General features: G+C 42.8%; 1 protein-coding gene across 13 annotated transcripts in view; it reads left to right on the top strand.

Annotated features, from left to right (window-relative positions):
- LOC139567167 (cation channel sperm-associated auxiliary subunit beta-like) overlaps positions 1-23,179 on the top strand; it is a 55,222-nt gene that overhangs the window by 28,289 nt on the left and 3,754 nt on the right. For 11 of the 13 annotated variants that reach the window (XR_011673239.1, XR_011673240.1, XM_071388660.1 and 8 more), the window contains 12 exons: positions 1,210-1,242; positions 1,344-1,410; positions 1,513-1,559; positions 1,645-1,797; positions 11,018-11,161; positions 11,367-11,511; positions 13,477-13,628; positions 14,432-14,622; positions 15,429-15,625; positions 17,987-18,169; positions 18,422-18,562; positions 19,378-19,520. Coding sequence is in view for 11 of the 13 variants with exons in the window: in XM_071388660.1 (XP_071244761.1) it covers positions 1,210-1,242; positions 1,344-1,410; positions 1,513-1,559; positions 1,645-1,797; positions 11,018-11,161; positions 11,367-11,511; positions 13,477-13,628; positions 14,432-14,622; positions 15,429-15,625; positions 17,987-18,169; positions 18,422-18,562; positions 19,378-19,520 (1,596 nt within the window). In the remaining 2 variants the exon portion in view is untranslated. The remainder of the gene's footprint in view (positions 1-1,209; positions 1,243-1,343; positions 1,411-1,512; positions 1,560-1,644; positions 1,798-11,017; positions 11,162-11,366; positions 11,512-13,476; positions 13,629-14,431; positions 14,623-15,428; positions 15,626-17,986; positions 18,170-18,421; positions 18,563-19,377; positions 19,521-23,179) is intronic. The other 2 variants (XM_071388654.1, XM_071388663.1) reach the window with 2 other exon arrangements.

The following is a 23,179-nucleotide window of genomic DNA, read 5'->3' as shown; positions in this document are numbered from 1 at the left end:
GGCCCCTCAGGGGTGCGTGCTTAGTCCCCTCCTGTACTCCCTGTTCACTCATAACTGCACGGCCAGGCACGACTCCAACACCATTAAGTTTGCCGATGACACAACAGTGGTAGGCCTGATCACCAACAATGACGAGACAGCATATAGGGAGGAGGTCAGAGACCTGGCCGTGTGGTGCCAGAACAACAACCTCTCCCTCAACGTGATCAAGACTAAGGAGATGATTGTGGACTACAGGAAAATGGAGGACCGAGCACGCCCCCATTTTCATCGACGGGGCTGCAGTAGCGCAGGTTGAGAGCTTCAAGTTCCTTGGTGTCCACATCACCAACAAACTAACATGGTCCAAGCACACCAAAGACAGTCTTGAAGAGGGCACGACTAAACCTATTCACGCTCAGGAGACATGGGTCCTCAGATCCTCAAAAGTTTCTACAGCACCATCGAGAGCATCGTGACTGGTTGCGTCACTGCCTGGTATGACAACTGCTCGGCCTCTGACCACAAGGCACTAAGCCTTGTGGGTAGTGCGTACGGCCCAGTACATCACTGGGGCCAAGCTTCCTTCCATCCACGACCTCTATACCAGGCGGTGTCAGAGGAAGGCCCTAAAAATTGTCAGACTCCAGCAACCCTAGTCCTAGACTGTTCTCTCTGCTACTGCACGGCAAGCGGTACCGGAGCGCCAAGTCTAGGTTCAAGAGGCTTCTAAACAGATTCTTCCCCCAAGCCATAAGACTACTGAACATCTAATCAAAAGGCTACCCAGACTACTTGCTCACCCCCCTTTACGCTGCTGCTACTCTCTGTTATTATCTATGCATAAGTCACTTTAATAACTCTACCCACATGTATATATTAACTCAATTACCTCGACTAACCGGTGCCCCCGCACATTGACTCTGTACTGGTACCCCCTCTATATAGCCTCGCTATTATTATTTTACTGCTGCTCTTTAATTATTTGTTACTTTTATTTCTTATTTTTGTAGTTTTTTTTCTTAACTGCATTGTTGGTTAAGGGCTTGTAAGTAAGCATTTCACTGGCTCTGTTGTATTCGGCGCATGTGACAAATAACATTTTATCTGACTTTGTGCACAGAGCCATTTGATTGGCATGAACATTCTTTATGGTCCTTACTAGTCAATAAATAGTTTTTTCTGAACAGTTTGTGTTGTGGTACTGATCTTTTTCTCTGAATATTACAGTTCACCTTGCTGTTCCTCCCTGCACTGGCTCAGGTCTGTAAACATGTCAGTTGTTCAAGCTATTCTCAGATATAGTAGGGGCAGAGTGCCTCCCAAGAAAACAATTAACAAGTCATTGTGTTTCTCCTTCATAGATGGACTACTCTGCCACCACCTTGTGGTTTTCCTCTCAATGTGTGACAGATCGCATCTATTTCAGTGGTATGGCTTTATCATGACCTCAAATAAATGAACAATACGGATTCATAACATGTTTGTTGTTGTTGTGGAAGACAGTTTCAAACTGTTTTCTCTCTTGTTTAGATGACACACTCAGTTTGATTTCCAATGAAGGAGAAGGTGAAAACCTGGTAGGTGTGATTGAGGGGGTTTGTTTATAATTGATATTATACAAATGTCTATCCTTGTGTTTCAACCTGAGCTTCTCAATGGCAGCATTCTAGGTGTTTGTACAGTAAGTACCCCTTCACGAGGTGGTTCCTGTGCCAGGCCTCTGCTGCTGACATCGCGAAGAACCCCAAACACCGTTACCTGTCCTTCCTCCATGACCGCCACCAACACACTGGCCTACTGCTCTCACACACTGAGGTACCTTTTCTATATTGTCTATATACAGTACCAGTCAAAAGTTTGGACACACCTACTCATTCCAGGGTTTTTCTATATTTTTACTATTTTCTACATAGTTTCTGTACAATAATAGTGAAGACATCAAAACTATGAAATAACACATATGGAATCATGTAGTAACCAAATAAGTGTTAAACAAATCAATATACACTACCGTTCAAACGTTTGGGGTCACTTAGAAATGTCCTTGTTTTTGAAAGAAAAGCACATTTTTTGTCCATTAAAATAACATCAAATTGATCAGAAATACAGTGTAGACATTGTTAATATTGTAAATGACTATTGTAGCTGGAAACAGCAGACTTTTAATGGAGTATCTACATAGGCGTGCAGAGGCCCATTATCAGCAACCATCACTCCTGTGTTCCAATGGCACGTTGTGTTAGCTAATCCAAGTTTTTATTTTAAAGGCTAATTGATTATTAGAAAACCCTTTTGCAATTATGTTAGCACAGCTGAAAACTGTTGTTCTAATTAAAGAAGCAATAAAACTGGCCTTCTTTAGACTAGTTGAGTGTCTGGAGCATCAGCATTTGTGGGTTGGATTACAGGCTCAAAATGGCCAGAAACAAATAACTTTCTTCTGAAACTCGGCAGTCTATTCTTGTTCTGAGAAATGAAAGCTATTCCATGCGAGAAATTGCCAAGAGACTGAAGATCTCGTACAACGCTGTGTGCTACTCCCTTCACAGAACAGCGCAAACTGTCTCTAACCAGAATAGACAGAGGAGTGGGAGGCCCCGGTGCACAACTGAGCAACTGGCAGCTTCATTAAATAGTACCCACAAAACACCAGTCTCAACGTCAACAGTGAAGAGGCGACTCCGGGATGCTGGCCTTCTAGGCAGAGTTCCTCTGTCCAGTGTCTGTGTTCTTTTGCCCATCTTAATCTTTTTATTTGCCAGTCTGAGATATGGCTTTTTCTTTGCAACTCTGCCTAGAAGGCCGAACCTAGAAGGCTGAACTTGAATGATCGGCATACATTGATACCTTTGTATCTAACCCATTAATTTCTATCCCCTTAATTTTATAATTGGATCTGATTTTTATTTGCTAACAATTCAATGGCCTTAAGAAACCCGTTCGGTGATAGAGGGAAACCTTGTTTTGCACCTCTTGACAATTCAAAATTCTCAGATAAATAAACATTACAGTGCCTTCAGAAAGTCACACCACTTGACTTTTCCCAAATGTTGTTGTGTTACAGCCTGAATTTAAAATTGATTAAATTGAGATTATTATTATTTTTTGTCGCTGGCTTACACAAAATACACTATAATGTGTTATGGAATTTGAAGTTAGGATAGCCGAACATGTAAAAGTTGGTTTAGTGTCTCTAGCTTGAACGGTTCAAGAGTTAATGTTGGTGAGTTATTTATGCTAATGTATGTACATTTATATTGTTATATTTGATTAAAGTTTAAGAATTTAAAGACAGGATAGCCTGAACATGTGAAAGATGGTTTGGTGTCTCTATCTTGAATGGTTCAGGACTTACTATGGGTTGGTTATTTTATGCAAATGTATGCACATTTATATAATTATTGTTAAGTTATATAATTATAGTTGATCAAAGTTAAGAATTTAAAGTTAGGATAGCTTGAACATGATACAGTTGGTTTGGTGAGTTATTTCATGCAAATGTATGCAAATGTATATCGTTTTAATTTATACACGTTATTAAGAATTGGAAGTTAGGATAGCCTGAATGTTTTAAAGTTGATCTTTTAGCTTAATTGGCCAAAAAGTTGCACCGTTTTAAATAGCTACCACTGTATTACTGTGGTCCTAATTCAGTGGCGGTCGGGGCCGTTTAAGATGAGGGAGGACGATTTAGTTTTTTATGAGCATGGCCTTATTTCTATTACAGCATATTGGATGACTGTTATAATATGTTATTCATATTCCATTCACCCAGATAGGTTTAGTTTACTACACGATACTCACATTTTCTCTATACCCATCATGAGGTTGCTATAACCTGGCCTACGAATGAAGGTTTACGACAGAGGTGCGTGCACAGGTCGAGAGAAAAAGTTGAGTAATGACAGACAGTGACACATTCAATACCGGCTTGCATACTCCTGCCTGCATCTAGCTGATCTAGGGTGTAATCATTAGTCCCAACAGTTGCAAACAAGAGTTTATATTGGACAAATGCAGGTATGTTTATCTCCGTTTCATTCCGTTTGCTTCGGTTTAAGAAACGCTTTTCAACAGAATCGGCAGAATAAATATTAAAGTTTCCCACATGAGCTTTCCCATGTGGATTTTCCCATGTGATCACAACCTTTCACATCCGCCACCACATCTGTATCAGTAACTGATTGAATCTGTATTCCTACACTTTGGACTTTAAAGTAAATACACTCAAGATAAACAATTATATTTATCATAGTGATTCAGGAGTAACATGAAAACAGAATAATATGCCCCAACAACATTAGAAAAACTATACAGAAAACTCTCAAATTGCTGAAATAATTATATGAAATCAACGATGAGAGAATATTCTGAATAACTGATAACTAAAATAGCAGTGCAGATGGCACTCTTTTGCTAAGTGCAGAGATGTATTATAGTTAATGAATGTGTGGCACACTAGAAAGATCAGCGTACCTCAAATCCAGAGGTTGTGATTTCAAATCCCAGGTGGGGTCATATTTTAGCTGAACAGCGATAACATATGGAAAAGCTCATTTGAAACCGTGATCACATGTGAAGTGTTTCAAAAATACATGTTTTCACATATGAGATATACGAACAAATGGACAAATCTCTGATCCATTTAAGTTATCACGAGGGACATGACAGGGATGCCCTCTGCCCAGTTATTTATTTGCTTTAGCCACGGAACCCCTAGCATCAATAATTAGAACCAGTGGAGGCTGAGGGGAGGAGCTATAGGAGGACGGGTTCATTGTAATGGCGGAAATTGAATATATGGAAAGAAGTCAAACATGTGGTTTCCAAATGTTTGATGTGTTTGATAACGTTCCATTAATTCCATTCCATCCATTACAATGAGCCTGTCCTCCTTGCTCCTCCCACCAGCCTCCACTGATTAGAACTCATGTCTCAATCTGGTGAATAGAGATTGGTGGAGAACAGCCAATGATCTGTATAAATCCTGGATGACTGACAGGGAGCGATGTATTGAAGCCACCGCGCAGCCATCTTGGTACTCCTCCTCCATTGTAAAAATAAATAAATAAATAAATAAAATACAAATATATACAGTGGGGCAAAAAAGTATTTAGTCAGCCACCAATTGTTTAAGTTCTCCCACTTAAAAAGATGAGAGAGGCCTGTAATTTTCATCATAGGTACACTTCAACTATGACAGACAAAATGAGAGAAAAAAAATCCAGAAAATCACATTGTAAGATTTTTTATGAATTTATTTGCAAAATATGGTGGAAAATAAGTATTTGGTCAATAACAAAAGTTTCTCAATACTTTGTTATATACCCTTTGTTGGCAATGACAGAGGTCAAACGTTTTCTGTAAGTCTTCACAAGGCTCACACACACTGTTGCTGGTATTTTGGCCCATTCCTCCATGCAGATCTCCTCTAGAGCAGTGATGTTTTGAGGCTGTTGTTGGGCAACACGGACTTTCAACTCCCTCCAAAGATTTTCTATGGGGTTGAGATCCAGGACCTTGAAATGCTTCTTACGAAGCCACTCCTTCGTTGCCCGGGCGGTGTGTTTGGGATCATTGTCATGCTGAAAGACCCAGCCACGTTTCATCTTCAATGCCCTTGCTGATGGAAGGAGGTTTTCACTCAAAATTTCACGATACATGGCCCCATTCATTCTTTCCTTTACACGGATCAGTCGTCCTGGTCCCTTTGCAGAAAAACAGCCCCAAAGCATGATGTTTCCACCCCCATGCTTCACAGTAGGTATGGTGTTCTTTGGATGCAACTCAGCATTCTTTGTCCTCCAAACACGACGAGTTGCGTTTGTACCAAAAAGTTATATTTTGGTTTCATCTGACCATATGACATTCTCCCAATCTTCTTCTGGATCATCCAAATGCTCTCTAGCAAACTTCAGACGGGCCTGGACATGTACTGGCTGAAGCAGGGGGACACGTCTGGCACTGCAGGATTTGAGTCCCTGGCGGCGTAGTGTGTTACTGATGGTAGGCTTTGTTACTTTGGTCCCAGCTCTCTGCAGGTCATTCACTAGGTCCCCCCGTGTGGTTCTGGGATTTTTGCTCACTGTTCTTGTGATCATTTTGACCCCACGGGGTGAGATCTTGCGTGGAGCCCCAGATCGAGGGAGATTATCAGTGGTCTTGTATGTCTTCCATTTCCTAATAATTGCTCCCACAGTTGATTTCTTCAAACCAAGCTGCTTACCTATTGCAGATTCAGTCTTCCCAGCCTGGTGCAGGTCTACAATTTTGTTTCTGGTGTCCTTTGACAGCTCTTTGGTCTTGGCCATAGTGGAGTTTGGAGTGTGACTGTTTGAGGTTGTGGACAGGTGTCTTTTATACTGATAACAAGTTCAAACAGGTGCCATTAATACAGGTAACGAGTGGAGGACAGAGGAGCCTCTTAAAGAAGAAGTTACAGGTCTGTGAGAGCCAGAAATCTTGCTTGTTTGTAGGTGACCAAATACTTATTTTCCACCATAATTTGCGAATAAATTCATTAAAAATCCTACAATGTGATTTTCTGGATTTTTTTTCTCATTTTGTCTGTCATAGTTGAAGTGTACCTATGATGAAAATTACAGGCCTCTCATCTTTTTAAGTGGGAGAACTTGCACAATTGGTGGCTGACTAAATACTTTTTTGCCCCACTGTATATATATATATATATATTTTGTAAGCTATAGAAATGCCTTTAAGAATGTCTTCATTTCTTTTTGACACATTTATTCTATTTCAGACACCTTAATGCATACTTTCAATTATATTATGTGAGCTAAACATAAAAATAAAAAAAATATGAAAACATTTCTGCCCTTTGTTAAAAGTTGCCCAGAATCAAGTCAATAATTGTGCGATTGTCTGACAACACCAACTAAAAAGTAAAAGTCCTCAGGGACACTTGACATTAAGGCCTAGATTCAATCAAATCAAAATCAAATTGTATTTGTCACATTTTTTGTAAACAACAGGGGTGGACTAGCAGTGAAGTGCTTACTTAAGGGCCCTTCCCAACAATGCAGAGAGAAAGAAAATAGAGAGATAATAGAAAAGGAAAACACGTAATAATAAAAGTAATAATAGATACACAATGAGTAATGATGACTATATACAAGGGGTACCAGTACTGAGTCCATGTGCAGGGGTACAAAGTAATTGAGGTTGATATGTACATACAACTAGGAATAAAAATGACAGATAGTAAACAGCAGCAGCAGCGTATGTGATGAGTCAAAAAAAAGTTAGTGCAAAAAGGGTCAATTCAGATAATCCGGGTAACTATTTGGTTAACTATTTAACTAACTATTTAGCAGTCTTATGGCTTTTGAGTAGAAGCTGTTCAGGGCCCTGTTGGTTCTAGACTTGGTGCTTCGATACTGCTTGCCATGCAGTCTATGAGTTGGGTGGCTGGAGTCATTGAAATATTAGGGCCTTCCTCTGACACCACCTGGTATAGAGATCCTGGATGGCAGGGAGCTTTGCCCCAGTGATGTACTGGGCCTTACGCACTACCCTCTGTAGCGCCTTGCGATCAGATGCCAAACAGTTGCCATACCAAGTGGTGATGCAGCCAGTCAGGATGCTCTGAATGGTACAGCTGTAGAATGTTTTGAGGACCTGAGGGCCTCAGCCTCCTGGGGGGGGAAGAGGTGTTGTCGTGCCCTCTTCACTACAAGCATGAACAGCATAAGCAAACGATAGCCGACACCTGCATAGCTGGGGTTTTGACAGTGTCAGAGATGTTACTACATTAGAGCTGTCAAATTGGTGAGCAGCTGCTCGTGTGGTCATTGCCACGAAGCCACACCCGTCCTACTTGCGTTAGAAGTTCAGAATAAGAAAGTTAGGCTATATGGAAACAATGACACTAAAATTGAAAATCATTAAAGAAAATCATTATATTTTCATTCATATTTATATCACATTCCAGTGTTCCAACTTGTAAACAACGCTGCATGGGATTTCTCTTAATGCAGCTCTGTGCAGCCAATGGCAATTTCTGCTTCTGGTATAAAGCCAGGAGACGCTTGTGGATTTGCCAGCTGTTCCAGCTCCGTCATCGCCCACCACAACACACTGTGGTTGAACACTAGCGCAGATCTGATAGAATCTAGCCCTAAGTGCGTAAATGCTCTTGGGATTTGAACTTGCAACCTTTTGGTCTGGAGCGCATTAATATCTCAGCAATACCAGCAGATGGTTAATTGTTACCAAGAACATACAGTATATCCACACACTCTCAAAACTAAGAGTATGGTTATGGTATATCCCTTCCCTGGTGTACAAAAAGGTCAAAGGCACACATAAGGTACATATAGGAGCTCACATGTTACTGAGCGGTACCTTTTAGGGTACATGTGTGGATAATTTTTTTTATTTTTATGTTTTACCTTTATTTATCTAGGCAAGTCAGTTAAGAACAAATTCTTATTTTCAATGACGGCCTAGGAACAGTGTGTTAACTGCCTTGTTCAGGGGCAGAACAGATTTGTACCTTGTCAGCTCAGGGAGTTGAACTTCCAACCTTTCGGTTATTAGCCCAATGCTCTGACCACTAGGCTACCCTGCCAGATAATCTAGTATAATGTTACGTTTTCTACCCAATATATTAAATAAGCAGCTGCATTCATAACCATTTGGAAGGTGGGAATTTACAAGTTGTGATGTCGTAAATACCAGTTGAATGCATTCACGCCCTATGAAATGGTTGGGAAATGCCAAGTGGCTAATGGCCAACAAGCAACATCAACCACAAACAGCTATCATGCTTGTAAACAAATTATAGAGTTCAAAAATCATATTAATAGATTGCTTTTTATAATGTTTTGTTACATTTAACTGCCAAGGTCATTTCCTTAGTAGGTGACGTCAGAGGCCAGCATGTGGGAGAAGTCAGAGCTGAGGGTTGATAGACGCGTTTCCCACTAGTAATTACCAGTTAGAGGGCCGTTCAAGTGGATTTTTCCCAGTTGCATGTGGTAAATTCCCACTTCCCACTTGGTTACGAACGCAGCATTAGGTGGGAGAGAGTAAAATGACACAAACATTATTTACCATACATTTTTATTGGGTACAACATAATTCAAATCCAAGATGATGTAACATTGCACTGTTCCTGGACGCGCTCCTCAACTCCTCTGCTCCTGCTGACTCCACGGTGGTGTGAAATTCTGTTAAGGGTGTGTACTGGAGGCGGAGTCAGGTGCAGGAGAGCAGAGTGTAGAGAACAGGGGCCCTTTTTATTTCGGTCCAACGAAGCACAAAAGTACATAAATGTGCCCAAACACGGAACAATAGACAAAAGTATGGCGCGTAACAATACCCACATATCATAAATACAATTTCACACAAAGACATGGAGGGGAACAGAGGACTAAATACATGCAGTGTGATTAGGGAATGAAAACCAGGTGTGTATGGAACAAGACAAAACAACTGGAAATATGAAAAATGGAGCGGCGATGGCTAGAAAGCCGGTGACGTCGAACGCCGCCCGAACAAGGAGAGGAGCCGACTTCGGCGGAAGTCGTGACATTCACAATCTTGATGTAGTCATTGTGTGCTAGGAATATGGGACCAAATATTAAACTTTTGACTCCTTTAATACACTATAAGTGAATATGACCTCTTCAAATGGAGGGACTAGATACAGGAAATGCTTTCATTTCTAAATGGTAAAATAGATGCATGTACAGTACCAGTCAAAAGTTTGGACACACCTACTCATTCAATGGTTTTTCTTTATTTTTACTATTTTCTACATTGTAGTGACAGAATGCCGAGAGTGCAAAGCTGTCATCAAGGCATAGGGTGGCTACTTTGAAGAATCTAAAATATATTTTGATTTGTTTAACACTTTTTTGGTTACTAAATGATTCCATATTTGTTATTTCATAGTTTTGATGTCTTCACTATTATTCTACAATGTAAAAAATTAAGAAAAACCCTGGAATGAGTGTCCAAACGTTTTGACTGCTACTACTGTATATACTGTATATACTGTATGTATATATGTGTATATATATATATATATATATATATATACACATTGAGTGAGTGTACAAATCATTAAGAACACCTTCCTAATATTGAGTTGCACCCCCACCTTTCGCCCTCAGAACAGCCTTAATTCATCAGGGCATGGACTCTACAAACTGTCAAAATCGTACCACTCCGAAGCTGGCCAATGTTGACTCAAATGCTTCCCACAGTTGTGCCAAGATGGCTGGATGTCCTTTGGGTGAACACACGGGAAACTTGACACAAACCTGTGCGCCTGGCACATACTACTGTACCCCGTTCAAAGGCATTTATATATTTTGTCTTGCCCATTCACCCTCTGAATGGCACGCGTACACAATCAATGTATCACGACTCAGGATATGACCCAGATGCAGACATAGGAGGCGGATAGTACAGTTCTCAATAATTGTATAACGAAGGGCAGGTCGAGAACAGACAGGTTCGTAATCAGGTCAGAGTCAGGCAGGTACAGGACGGCAGGCAGGCCCGAGTCAGGGCAGGCAGAATGGTCAGAACCGGGAAAACTAGGAAACAAACACTTGAGAAACAGGAAAACACGCTGGTAGACCAGACAAGACAATGGGGAAGATGGGCGAAACCTAGAGGGGGGTGGAGACAAGCACAAAGACAGGTGAAACCGATCAGGGTGTGACACAATGTCTCAATTGTCTCAAGGCTTAAAAGTCCTTCTTTATCCTGTCTCCGCCTCTTCATCTACACTGTTTGAAGTTGATTTAACAATTGACATAAATAAGGGATCATAGCTCTCACCTGGATTCACCTGGTCAGTCTATGTCATGGAAAGGTGTTCTTAATGTTGTATACACTCAGTGTATAGCACAATCCATACAAAGTGAGTGCAATCCATTAAGTGTGGATTCCATTTGCTTTGTATGAGATTGATTTGATTGATTCAATTTGAGTCAAGTAAAAATCCACTATCCCCAGATATTATGATCATGAAATGATATTGTGTGTTTCTCTCTTCCAGCAGAAGGGTGCGATGGTGTCAGTGTTTGGTGTAAAGGTAGAGGATATTTTTCAACGTCACACCAAGTTCACCCCGGTGATTCTAGACTTCCAGCCCAGAGGGATCTTCCTGTTGGACAACCATGTTATTTTGTACGGCTCAGAGGTGACAGCACACACACACACATACATCGCACACATGCATACGCACGCACACACACACACACACACACACACACAGTTCAAATAACTTGACAAAATAAAAAATACCAGAGGTAGGAAAACTCCGGGTCCTATCTAAGTATGATGAATTTGATACCATAATGTATTTCCCTTACCCAACCTTTGTCTGTGTATTATGATGTGTTTAGGTGTGGACATCGTCAGATAGAGGCTCTACCTTCACGTGGGTGTTCTCTCTAGACAATCAGATCGTGATAGACGCGCTGAGCTGTACTGTCAATGGTGTGGTAGTGCTCTTTACTGACCATGGAAACCTCTACATCATGAAGTCAGGTGGGACAACAACAATAGTGACGTTCCAGGTTATCTTTTTTTGCAGTCGTGCTTCCCAAATGATCCAATCTCTCAACGCCTGGAGAAGTTTGTAACTACTCAGGAAGGAACCATGTTTGTTTGTGAACCCTTCTGAGAACAGGGTGACTGCAAAACAGACAACCTGGAACACCACCATCAACTCCTAAAGAATATGCTGCAGGATGTAGGCTTGAACCTAGGGCTGTTGTGGAGACCGTATTACCGCCACATCGGCAGTCATGAGTCATGCCCGCAGTAAAATTCCACGTGACCGTTGAGTCACGGTAATCTCCTCTTATGCACTCAGGACATGTGTTGGTAGTACCCAACTCGCTAACGATCATCAGGTCCATCATGTCCAATCAAATTAATTTACCACAGGTGGACTCCAATCAAGTTGTAGAAATGTCTCAATAATAATCAATGGAAACAGGATACACACGAGCTCAATTTCGAGTCTCATAGCAAATGGACTGAATACTTACAGTACCAGTCAAAAGTTTGGACACCCCTACTCATTCAAGGGTTTTTCTTTATTTTTACTATTTTCTACATTGTACAATAATAGTGAAGACATCAAAACTATGAAATAACACATATGGAATCATGTAGTAACCAAATGAGTGTTAAACATTTCTAAATATATTTGGGATTCATCAAAGTGGCCACACTTTGCCTTGATGACATCTTTGCACACTCTTGGCATTCTTTCAACCAGTTTCACCTGGAATGCTTTCCCTACAGTCTTGAAGGAGTTCCCACATATGCTGAGCACTTGTTGGCTGCTTTTCCTTCATTCTGCAGTCCAACTCATCCCAAACCATCTCAATTGTGTAGAGGTCAGGTGATTTTGGAGACCAGGTCATCTGATGCAGCACTCCATCACTCTCCTTGGTCAAAGAGCTCTTACACTGCCTGGAGGTGTGTTGGGTCATTGTCCTGTTGAAAAACAAACGATTGTCCCACTTAAGTGCAAACCAGATGAAATGGCATATCGCTGCAGAATGCTGTAGTAGCCGGGCTGGTTAAGTGTGCCTTGAATTCTAAATCAAGGGGTCTGAATACTTTTCGAATGCACTGTTTATGAATTTGTTTTTGAAATTCAAATGCCTAGTAATAGGGAATTACCTTTAGCTACAGAATATCTCACCACTATACGTTTCCATATTTTCCTCTCTCCTTCATTCCTTTCTCCAGCACTATTCGAGTGCAAATGGATGACATGTCTTTTTTCCCATGTCTCTGTTTCTGCCCATTTGATAATGGCCCATTCTAAATTAAAACTAATTTGACATAATAGTGAAGACAAGATTACATTTAGAATAGTGAAAATATTATCACTTGATGAGAGAACAGCGTGTGCAGCATGAGGCATGGAACAGACTGCAAGCTTTTCCAAATAACTCTAAATCTATTGTATAGGACCTGTTTCAAATTATCACTTTTACACTCAACATAGCCATGTGTACTCGCTCCGGAATGGGAAAAATATCCTTTCCATTTTATTGTTCAATTATATTCTAGTTACTATAAAATCATATAATATAAAATAATGCCACGGGACGTATTAGCATATCTAGTCTGCTAAATGAACTAGACCACAGCCTATGGCATGGAGCATAGCCAGATAACATACAGTAGGCCAATTCATATTCTGTTCTTCTCAAATTCATATAATCTTTCTTTAGACCTGCCTAAAATAAATAATGGATTTATTGTGATGGTGTATTTTAAATTGATTTATTCAGCTATTTTAAATGCAGATGTCCCATCAGCGGCTTGTATGCATGTAAACCTGGAGATTTTAATTATGAGACCGGCAGTCTTTTGCATGACAATAACCAGCTGACAAGATTTCATGACCGCCACAGCCCTACTTGAACCTGCCAGAATTCCCATCACATCCCATCTCCCCCATCCCCACCCATTTTTGTCCTCCTGAAGGTCTTGCCAGGTTTGCGTGGTTGAACGAGACCCTGGATGTAACCAGTACTCTACTGTGTGGTCACATGGGCATCCTGATTGCTGTTCAGTTGGACAAAGACAAACCCAGTGGCTTTAGCTACAGGAACATCGAGATAGACCATCTCATAGAGGTCAGTGTTGCAAACATTTTGCTACGGTATGCCCTACTCAACACAACCCCAGTTGCTTTAGGTCAATTTCACAGTAACATAATGATGCTGAGACTCAGATGTTTCACTTTAAAATGTATGCCAAACAAAATCCAATGATTGCAAAGTTAAACAGACCATACATCTCAAAGCACAAAGACACCTTTTAAGAATTTCCACAGACATTTTTACAAAAACACATTTACTTGAAGAACAATGCAGGTGCAAAGTTTGGTAACAGAATGATGGAACAAAAAAGTAATTTTGTTAAAAGTGGTCCTTGTGCATAGAGTTGTATGGTTTGATTTTAAAGTCTCAGCATCATTCTGTCACTGTGGAATTGCCCTTTAGCTACAGGACCATCGAGATTGACCACCTCATAGAGGTCAGTGTTGCAAACGTTTTGCTATGGTATGCCATACTGAACACAACCAAAGTTGCTTTGGCTACAGGACCATTGAAATAGACCACCTCATAATGGTACAGAGCAACGGCCTAACCAGTGACAAAACCCAAAGACCGGAACTACTGCAGCTCGTTATCTCACGTAGATTCTTTGGTCTACAAGCAGAATCTGCCCATGGGAGATTATCCTCAGACAGACCATAAAAGGCATACAAATCGGGTTACTGCAGTTTTTGACAACTGTTTGTGTAGAAATGCCTTTATAGCACATCATCTATTGTCTATACTGGCCAATACGATATTCTCCTGTCTGTCAGGCCTGTTGCAGACATACACTGATATCTTGGTTTTCAACATACTGTGTGTTTGTGTCCCAATAGAAACATGAGATGGGTTTTGACAAAGCCCTGGCCCTCCAGTACCTCACAGACCACACAGTCCTGCTCCACGAGAATGCTGTCATCAATGACCATGCTAACGGAAACAACCGCCAGGGCAGGAACAACCCTCTCACCGTGGCACCCGCCAGCCACTTCTCACCTAACCACGTGGGCAAGGTCGTCTACTTCAGGTGGGGGGGACTCTAGCCCCAAATCTCTTAAACCTGTCATCTTGTGGATCTTTTGAACTATTTTAGACACTTGTTCCTTGTCTACATGTAATATTGACCTCCTTATCTAATATTGACTTTAATATTTACTTCCTTATCTAATATTGACTTCCTTATCTAATATTGACTTTAATATTGACTTATCTAATATTGACTTCCTTATCTAATATTGACTTTAATATTATTGACTTATCTAATATTACATTCCTTATCTATTATTGACTTTAATATTGACATCCTTATCTATTATTGACTTTCTTATCTAATATTGACTTTAATATTGACTTTCTTATCTAATATTGACTTCCTTATCTAATATTTTTTTTAAATGTACCCCCTTTTTTCTCCCCAATTTCGTGGTATCCAATTGGTAGTAGTTACAGTCTTGTCTCATCGCTGCAACTCCCGTACGGACTCGGGAGAGGCGAAGGTCGAGAGCCATGCGTCCTCCGAAACACAAACCAACCTAGCCGCACTGCTTCTTGACACAACGCACATCCAACCCGGAAGCCAGCCGCACCAATGTGTCGGGCGAAACACCGTCCACTGCGCCACCCGGGAGGCCCCTCCTTATCTAATATTGACTTCCTTTAGTATTGACTTCCTGATCTAGTATTGACTTCCTGATCTAGTATTGACTTTCCTATCTACTATTGAGTGTCTTTATATCTTTGTATTGTCTTATGTGTCTTAGTAAATGCCATCAGTGTCCTCCAGATGTGCGTGTGTGCATGTCCATACATGTCTGTGTGTGTGTTCTCCCTCAGTGACGGTGGGATGGTGGTGATCACAGAGGTGTTCCGGACTCACTATCAGGGGAGGTTCTCCGGGGCCATCGTCGGGGAGATCCTGGAGCCAATCAAAGGAGCCAGCCTGAATGCGGAGCCTATGCAGTTATGTGACCTGTTGGTGAAGAAGGGGGAGCCCGAGGGGCTCATTGTTACACTGCAGCTCAAAGACCTAGGTAACTGGAAAGAAAGATAGCATCAACTGACTTGTTAGTTCATTTACATTTAGTGATTCCCAAACTTATTTTGTGCTGCTTACTAGTCCTGAAATTCTAACAGAATCATGCTACGTTTCAGATATTTTCCTATCCTTCCAAGTATATTAATGTGATATTTCTAGTTACAATCTCAATCTCTCGTAATGAGTCTTAAGACACGATCCAAAATATATCGGCCACTGCTCACAACTCATAGCTTTATTTAACCCAGCCTGCTGCGCTTTCTCCTGAGGTAAACTATGAGCTGCTTGACTTACTAGATCCATTTGAAGGAAGGTTAAATTTAAGTGTGCACGCTTGAAGTTAAGATAAACAGTGTAGTTATTCCCACCGCAAGGCAATCAAACAAGCGAAATGCCAGGACAGGGACAAGGTGGTGTCGCAATTCAACGGCTCAGACACGAGATGTATGTGGCAGGGTCTACAGGAAATCACGGACTACAAAAAGAAAACCAGCCACGTCACGCTTCCAGACAAACTAAACACCTTCTTTGCCCTCTTTGAAGATAATACAGTACCACCGTCGCGGCCCCGCAAACAAGGACTGCGCCGTGGCTAACGTAAGTAAAACATTTAAACGTGTTAACCCTCGCAAGGCTGCTGGCCCAGACGGCATCCCTAGCCGCGTCCTCAGAGCATGCGCAGACCAGCTGGCTGGTGTGTTTACGGACATATTCAATCGCTCCCTATTCCAGCCTGTTGTCCCCACATGCTTCAAGATGGCTACCATTGTTCCTGTACACAAGAAAGCAAAGATAACTAAAATGAAGTGCTTTGAGAGACTACCTTACCGGCCACCCTCGACCCACTTCAGTTTGCATACCGCCCCAACAGGTCCACAGACGTTGCAATCGCCATCACATTGCACACTGCCCTATCCCATCTGGACAAAAGGAATACCTATGTAAGAATGCTGTTCATTGACTACAGCTCAGCATTCAACACCATAGTACCCTCCAAGCTCATCATCAAGCTGGAGGCCCTGGGCCTCAACCCCGCCCTGTGCAATTGGGTCCTGGACTTTCTGATGGGCTGCCCCCAGGTGGTGAAGGTAGGAAAGAACATCTCCACTTCTCTGACCCTCAACACTGGGGCCCTACAAGGGTGCGTGCTCAGCCCCCTCCTGTACTCCCTGTTTGCCCACGACTGCGTGGCCATGCACGCCTCCAACTCAATCATCAAGTTTGCGGACGACACAACAGTAGTGGGCTTGATCAATAACAATAAAACATCCTACAGGGAGGCGGTAAGGGCACTCGGAGTGTGGTGTCAGGAAAACAACCTCTCACTCAACGTCAACAAAACAAAGGAGATGATCGTGGACTTCAGGAAACTGCAGAGGGAGCACCCCCCTATCCATATCGACGGGACAGCAGTGGAGAAGGTGGAACGTTTTAAGTTCCTCGGCGTACACATCACAGACAAGCTGAAATGGTCCACCCACACAGACAGTGTGGTGAAGAAGGCGCAACAGTGCCTCTTCAACCGCATGAGGCTGAAGAAATTTGGCTTTTCACCCAAAACCCTGACAAACTTTTACAGATGCACAATCGAGAGCATCCTGTCGGGCTGTATCACAGCCTGGTGGTGCGGTCTGCACAACGCATCACCGGGGGCAAACTACCTGCCCTCCATGACACCTATAGCACCCGATGTCACAGGAAGGCCAAAAAAGGACATCAACCACCCGAGCCACTGCCTGTTCACACCGCTACAATCCAGAAAGCGAAGTCAATACAGGTGCATCGAAGCTGGGACCGAGAGACTGAAAAACAGCTTCTATCTCAAGGCCATCAGACTGCTAAACAGCAATCACTAACTCAGAGAGGCTGCTGCCTACATTGAGACCCAATCACTGGCCACTTTAATCAAATGATCACTAGTCACTTTATACAATGCCACTTTAAATAATGCCACTTTAATAATGTCTACATATCTTACATTACTCATATCACATGTATATACTGTGTTTTATACCATCTATTGCACCTTGCCTATGCCACACAGCCATCGCTCATCCATATACTTACATGTACATATTCTCATTCACCCCTTTAGATTTGTGTTTATTGGGTAGTTGTTGGTGAATTGATAGATTACTTGTTAAATATTACTGTACTGTCGGAACTAGAAGCACAAGCATTTTGCTACACTCGCATTAAGATCTGCTAACCATGTGTATGTGACTAATAACATTTGATTTGATTCCTTAGATGATACCACTATCATTCTTCTGTGGTAAACACTGAGCTTCCTGCTTTAGTCAACCCTGCTGCTGTTTCTCCTGTGGTAAACTGTGAGCTGTCCTGTCTTGTCCAGATCCGTCCCAGGGGTTTAATTTGTCCCACGTGGGGAAGGCTGTGGTAGCACCAGGCTTCAGCAGTTACCTCATCACAGGGCTGGTGCACAGCGGCAGTGCCCTAGCCAAACCCACTATGCCAGCCCTAGTGCTCCCCCTGACCAGCCACCGGTCAGGAGAGTGGCTGCTCTTCCACTCTGCAGGTTACTGTGTTTATTGTGTGTTATTAAATCCTCAATGATTTTGAATGTGTATTGTTGTAGTACTCGCCTGAGGTAAGTCTATGGGCTCGTTTCCTGTACACAGATTAAACCTGGTCCTGGACTAAAAAGTATGCTTAATAGAGATTCTCCATTGAAAGTACTTCTTAATCCAAGACGAGACTTAATCTAGATCTGGGAAACCAACCCTATATCTATTTTAAATGTGTGAAATGGATCCATTTATCCATCTAGGCCGGGGGAGCTGGGGGATGAAGGAGGGGCTATGTCGTCACGCCCTGCAGTCATTGGACGGTGTGAGGAATAACGCTCTGATGAGGATCAACGTCAGAGAAGAGCTCAACTTCACCTTCAGGGCCTTCATGTCCGACTACTGTGAGTAGTGGTGGTGTGGGGGTTGAGGTGTGTAGTGTCTGGGTTATTACCAATGATGGATTCTGGGTACTAACTCCTAAACTTGGGATAGGGTTAATTATCAGGTATCCTATTGAAATATTGAGTGCTTAGGTTTAGAGGGTCTACACCAGAAGTTAATGGTTATCTGTAGGAGGAAGGTATATAGTGTGTGCAATTAAGCTTGGAATGTGCTGAGTGCAGAGAAAGCGATCACATGTGGCAGGCATTGATAAGGGGGGAGAGCCATGGATTAGTGATGAAGGGGGGCAGGTCAGGTCACGTTAAGGGAGAAAGAAAAGTTTATGGCCGTATTACTTAGTTTCCTGCCTAGCAGTAAAGATGCAATGTTTGTTCAGATGTGTAGGAGGAGACTCAGCCTGGGAGAAATGGTTAAATATCAGTGCTTGTGTGAACAATGTCTTTGTCTAATGCAGCTGTATTGATCCTCTGGGAAGAATAAACTTGGTTTAAGCTTTCATAGTGTCCGAGTTTTTACTCTGAGAATTAGAACCTAACACCAATTCCTATTCGCTGTGTATCACTGTCTACATTCTTTTGAAAGGGTAGTCTATAGTTAAAGATTGAAATCCGCATTAGGGGAAACAGGGCCTCCTTCAGTGTGGTCATTTTGTGTTTAATTATTCTGCTGTTCTATCACGCGTGTTCAATGATGTCTGGTGGGGGGGGCAGTTTGTTTTTGCGCTAACTTCTTTGTTGTAATATCCCAAACAGTTTCACCACTTAAAGATTCCAGCTTTAATGCTCTCGTTCTAACAAAAACTGTGTGTGTGCAGCTCTGTCCATGGTGTACCATAAGAAGTTCATGCGTGTGGTTCTGACCAACCCTCTGGCCTTCCGAGTCACAGCCAGACACTCCTGGGACGACACCAACAACCACATGCTCACCCTCACCGCCTTCAGTCACCTCTGCAAGAAGGTATACCTCCAATACTCCATATCACCCTCATATCCGTCCATTAATCACGGTACTCCATTCTGTTTATTTATTTATTTTTATCTGTCGGCCCCAGCCGCGAACTCAGGCTCTGTGTGTAGTTAACCGACCCTCTCTGCCCATTCATCGCCATTTTACCTATTGTTGTTTTAGCTGATTAGCTGTTGTTGTCTTACCCGTTGTTGTCTTAACTAGCTCTCCCAATCAACACCTGTATGTCTCTCTCATATGTCAATATGCCTTATTACTGTTGTTTAGGTTAGTTATCATTGTTTTAGTTTACAATGGAGCCCCTAGTTCCACTCATTATACCTCTGATACCTCTTTTGTCCCACCTCCCACTCATGCGGTGACCTCACCCATTATAACCAGCTTATCCAGAGATACAACCTCTCTTATCATCACTCAGTGCCTGGGCTTACCTCCGCTGTACCCGCACCCCACCATACCCCTGTCTGCACATTATGCCCTGAATCTATTCTACCACGCCCAGAAATCTGCTCCTTTTATTCTTTGTCCCCAACGCTCTAGGCGACCAGTTTTGATAGCCTTTAGCCGTACCCTCATCCTACTCCTCTGTTCCTCGGGTGATGTGGAGGTAAACCCAGGCCCTGTGTGTCCCCAGGCGCCCTCATTTGTTGACTTCTGTGATAGAAAAAACCTTGGTTTCATGCATGTCAACATCAGAAGCCTCCTCCCTAAGTTTGTTTTACTCACTGCTTTAGCACACTCCTCCAACCCTGATGTCCTTGCCGTGTCTGAATCCTGGCTTAGGAAGGCCACCAACAATTCTGAAATTACCATACCCAGCTACAACATTTTCCGTCAAGATAGAACTGCCAAAGGGGGAGGAGTTGCAATCTACTGCAGAGATAGCCTGCAAAGTTCTGTCATACTTTCCAGGTCTATACCCAAACAGTTTGAACTTCTAATTTTAAAAATGAACCTCTCCAGAAATAAGTCTCTCACTGTTGCCGCCTGCTATCGACCCCCCTCCGCTCCCAGCTGTGCCCTGGACACCATTTGTGAATTGATCGCCCCCATCTAGCTTCAGAGTTCGTTCTGTTAGGTGACCTAAACTGTGATATGCTTAACACCCCGGCAGTCCTACAATCTAAGCTAGATGCCCTCAATCTCACACAAATCATCAAGGAACCCAGCAGGTAGAACCCTAAATCCGTAAACATGGGCACCCTCATGGACATTATCCTGACCAACTTGTCCTCCAAATACACCTCTGCTGTTTTCAATCAGGATCTCAGCGATCACTGCCTCATTGCCTGTATCCGCTATGGGTCTGCGGTCAAACGACCACCCCTCATCACTGTCAAACGCTTCCTAAAACACTTCTGCGAGCAGGCCTTTCTAATCGACCTGGCCCGGGTATCCTAGAAGGATATCGACCTCATCCCGTCAGTAGAGGATTCCTGGTCATTCTTTAAAAGTAATTTCCTCACCATCTTAGATAAGCATGCCCCGTTCAGAAAATGCAGAACTAAGAACAGATATAGCCCTTGGTTCACTCCAGACCTGACTGCCCTTGACCAGCACAGAAACATCCTGACTGCAATAGCATCGAATAGTCCCCACGATATGCAACTGTTCAGGGAAGTCAGGAACCAATACACGCAGTCAGTCAGGAAAGCAAAGGCTAGCTTTTTTCAAGCTGAAATTCGCATCCTGTAGCTCTAACTCCAAAAAGTTTTGGGACACTGTAAAGTCCATGGAGAACAAGAGCACCTCCTCTCAGCTGCCCACTGCACTGAGGCAAGGTAACACGGTCACAACTGATAAATCCATGATAATCGAAAATTTCAATAAGCATTTCTCAATGGCTGGCCATGCCTTCCTCCTGGCTACTCCAACCCCGGCCAACAGCTCCGCCTCCCCCGCAGCTACTCGCCCAAGCCTCCCCAGCTTCTCCTTCACCCAAATCCAGATAGCAGATGTTCTGAAGGAGCTGCAAAACCTGGACCCGTACAAATCAGCTGGGCTAGACAATCTGGACCCTCTCTTTCTAAAACTATCCGCCGCCATTGTTGCAACCCCTATTACCAGCCTGTTCAACCTCTCTTTTGTATCGTCCGAGATCCCTAAAGAGTGGAAAGCGGCCCCTCTTCAAAGGGGGTGACACCCTAGACCCAAACTGTTACAGACCTATATCCATCCTGCCCTGCCTATCTAAAGTCTTCGAAAGCCAAGTTAATAAACAGATCACTAACCATTTCGAATCCACCTTCTGCGCTGTGCAATCCGGCTTCTGAGCTGGTCACGGGTGCACCTCGGCCACGTTCAAGGTACTAAACGCTATCATAACCGCCATCGATAAAAGACAGTACTGTGCAGCCGTCTTCATCGACCTGGCCAAGGCTTTCGACTCTGTCATTCACCGTATTCTTATCGGCAGACTCAATAGCCTTGGTTTTTCTAATGACTGCCTCATGTGGTTCACCAACTACTTTGCAGACAGAGTTCAGTGTGTGAAATCGGAGGGCCTGTTGTCCGGACCTCTGGCAGTCTCTATGGGGGTACCACAGGGTTCAATTCTCGGGCCAACTCTTTTCTCTGTATATATCAATGATGTCGCTCTTGATGCGGGCGATTCCCTGATCCACCTCTACGCAGACGACACCATTCTGTATACTTCTGGCCCTTCCTTGGACACTGTGCTAACTAACCTCCAAACGAGCTTCAATGCCATACAACACTCCTTCCGTGGCCTCCAACTGCTCTTAAACGGTAGTAAAACCAAATGCATGCTTTTCAACAGTTCGCTGCCCGCACCTGCCCGCCCGACTAGCATCACCACCCTGGACGGTTCCGACCTAGAATATGTGGACAACTATAAATACCTAGGTGTCTGGCTAGACTGTAAACTCTCCTTCCAGACTCATATTAAACATCTCCAATCCAAAATCAAATCTAGAATCGGCTTTCTATTTCGCATCAAAGCCTCCTTCACTCACACCGCCAAACTTACCCTAGTAAAACTGACTATCCTACCGATCCTCGACTTCGGCGATGTCATCTACAAAATAGCTTCCAACACTCTACTCAGCAAACTGGATGCAGTCTATCACAGTGCCATCCGTTTTTTACCAAATCACCTTATACCACCCACCACTGCGACCTGTATGCTCTAGTCGGCTGGCCCTCGCTACATATTCGTCGCCAGACCCACTGGCTCCAGGTCATCTATAAGTCTATGCTAGGTAAAGCTCCGCCTTATCTCAGTTCACTGGTCACAGTAACAACACCCAGTTAAAGACTTTTATTTCCCTCACCAACTTTAAACATCAACTATCTGAGCAGCTAACCGATCGCTGCAGCGGTGCATAGTCCATCTGTAAATAGCCCACCCAATCTACCTACCTCATCCCCATACTGTTTTTATTTTATTTACTTTTCTGCTCTTTTGCACACCAGTATCTCTACTTGCACATCATTATCTGCTCATTTATCACTCCAGTGTTAATCTGCTAAATAGTAATTATTTGCTCCTATGGCCTATTTATTGCCTACCTCCTCATGCCTTTTGCACACACTGTATATAGACTTTCTTTTTTCTACTGTGTCATTGACTTGTTTATTGTGTTATTGGCTTGTTTATTGTTTACTCCATGTGTAACTCTGTGTTGTTG

The sequence above is a fragment of the Salvelinus alpinus genome, unplaced genomic scaffold (genome assembly GCF_045679555.1).
Source record: "Salvelinus alpinus unplaced genomic scaffold, SLU_Salpinus.1 scaffold_61, whole genome shotgun sequence".
NCBI lineage: Eukaryota > Metazoa > Chordata > Actinopteri > Salmoniformes > Salmonidae > Salvelinus > Salvelinus alpinus.
The sequence above is the reverse complement of the archived record's forward strand: the minus strand, read 5'-3'. Positions and strand labels throughout refer to the sequence as shown.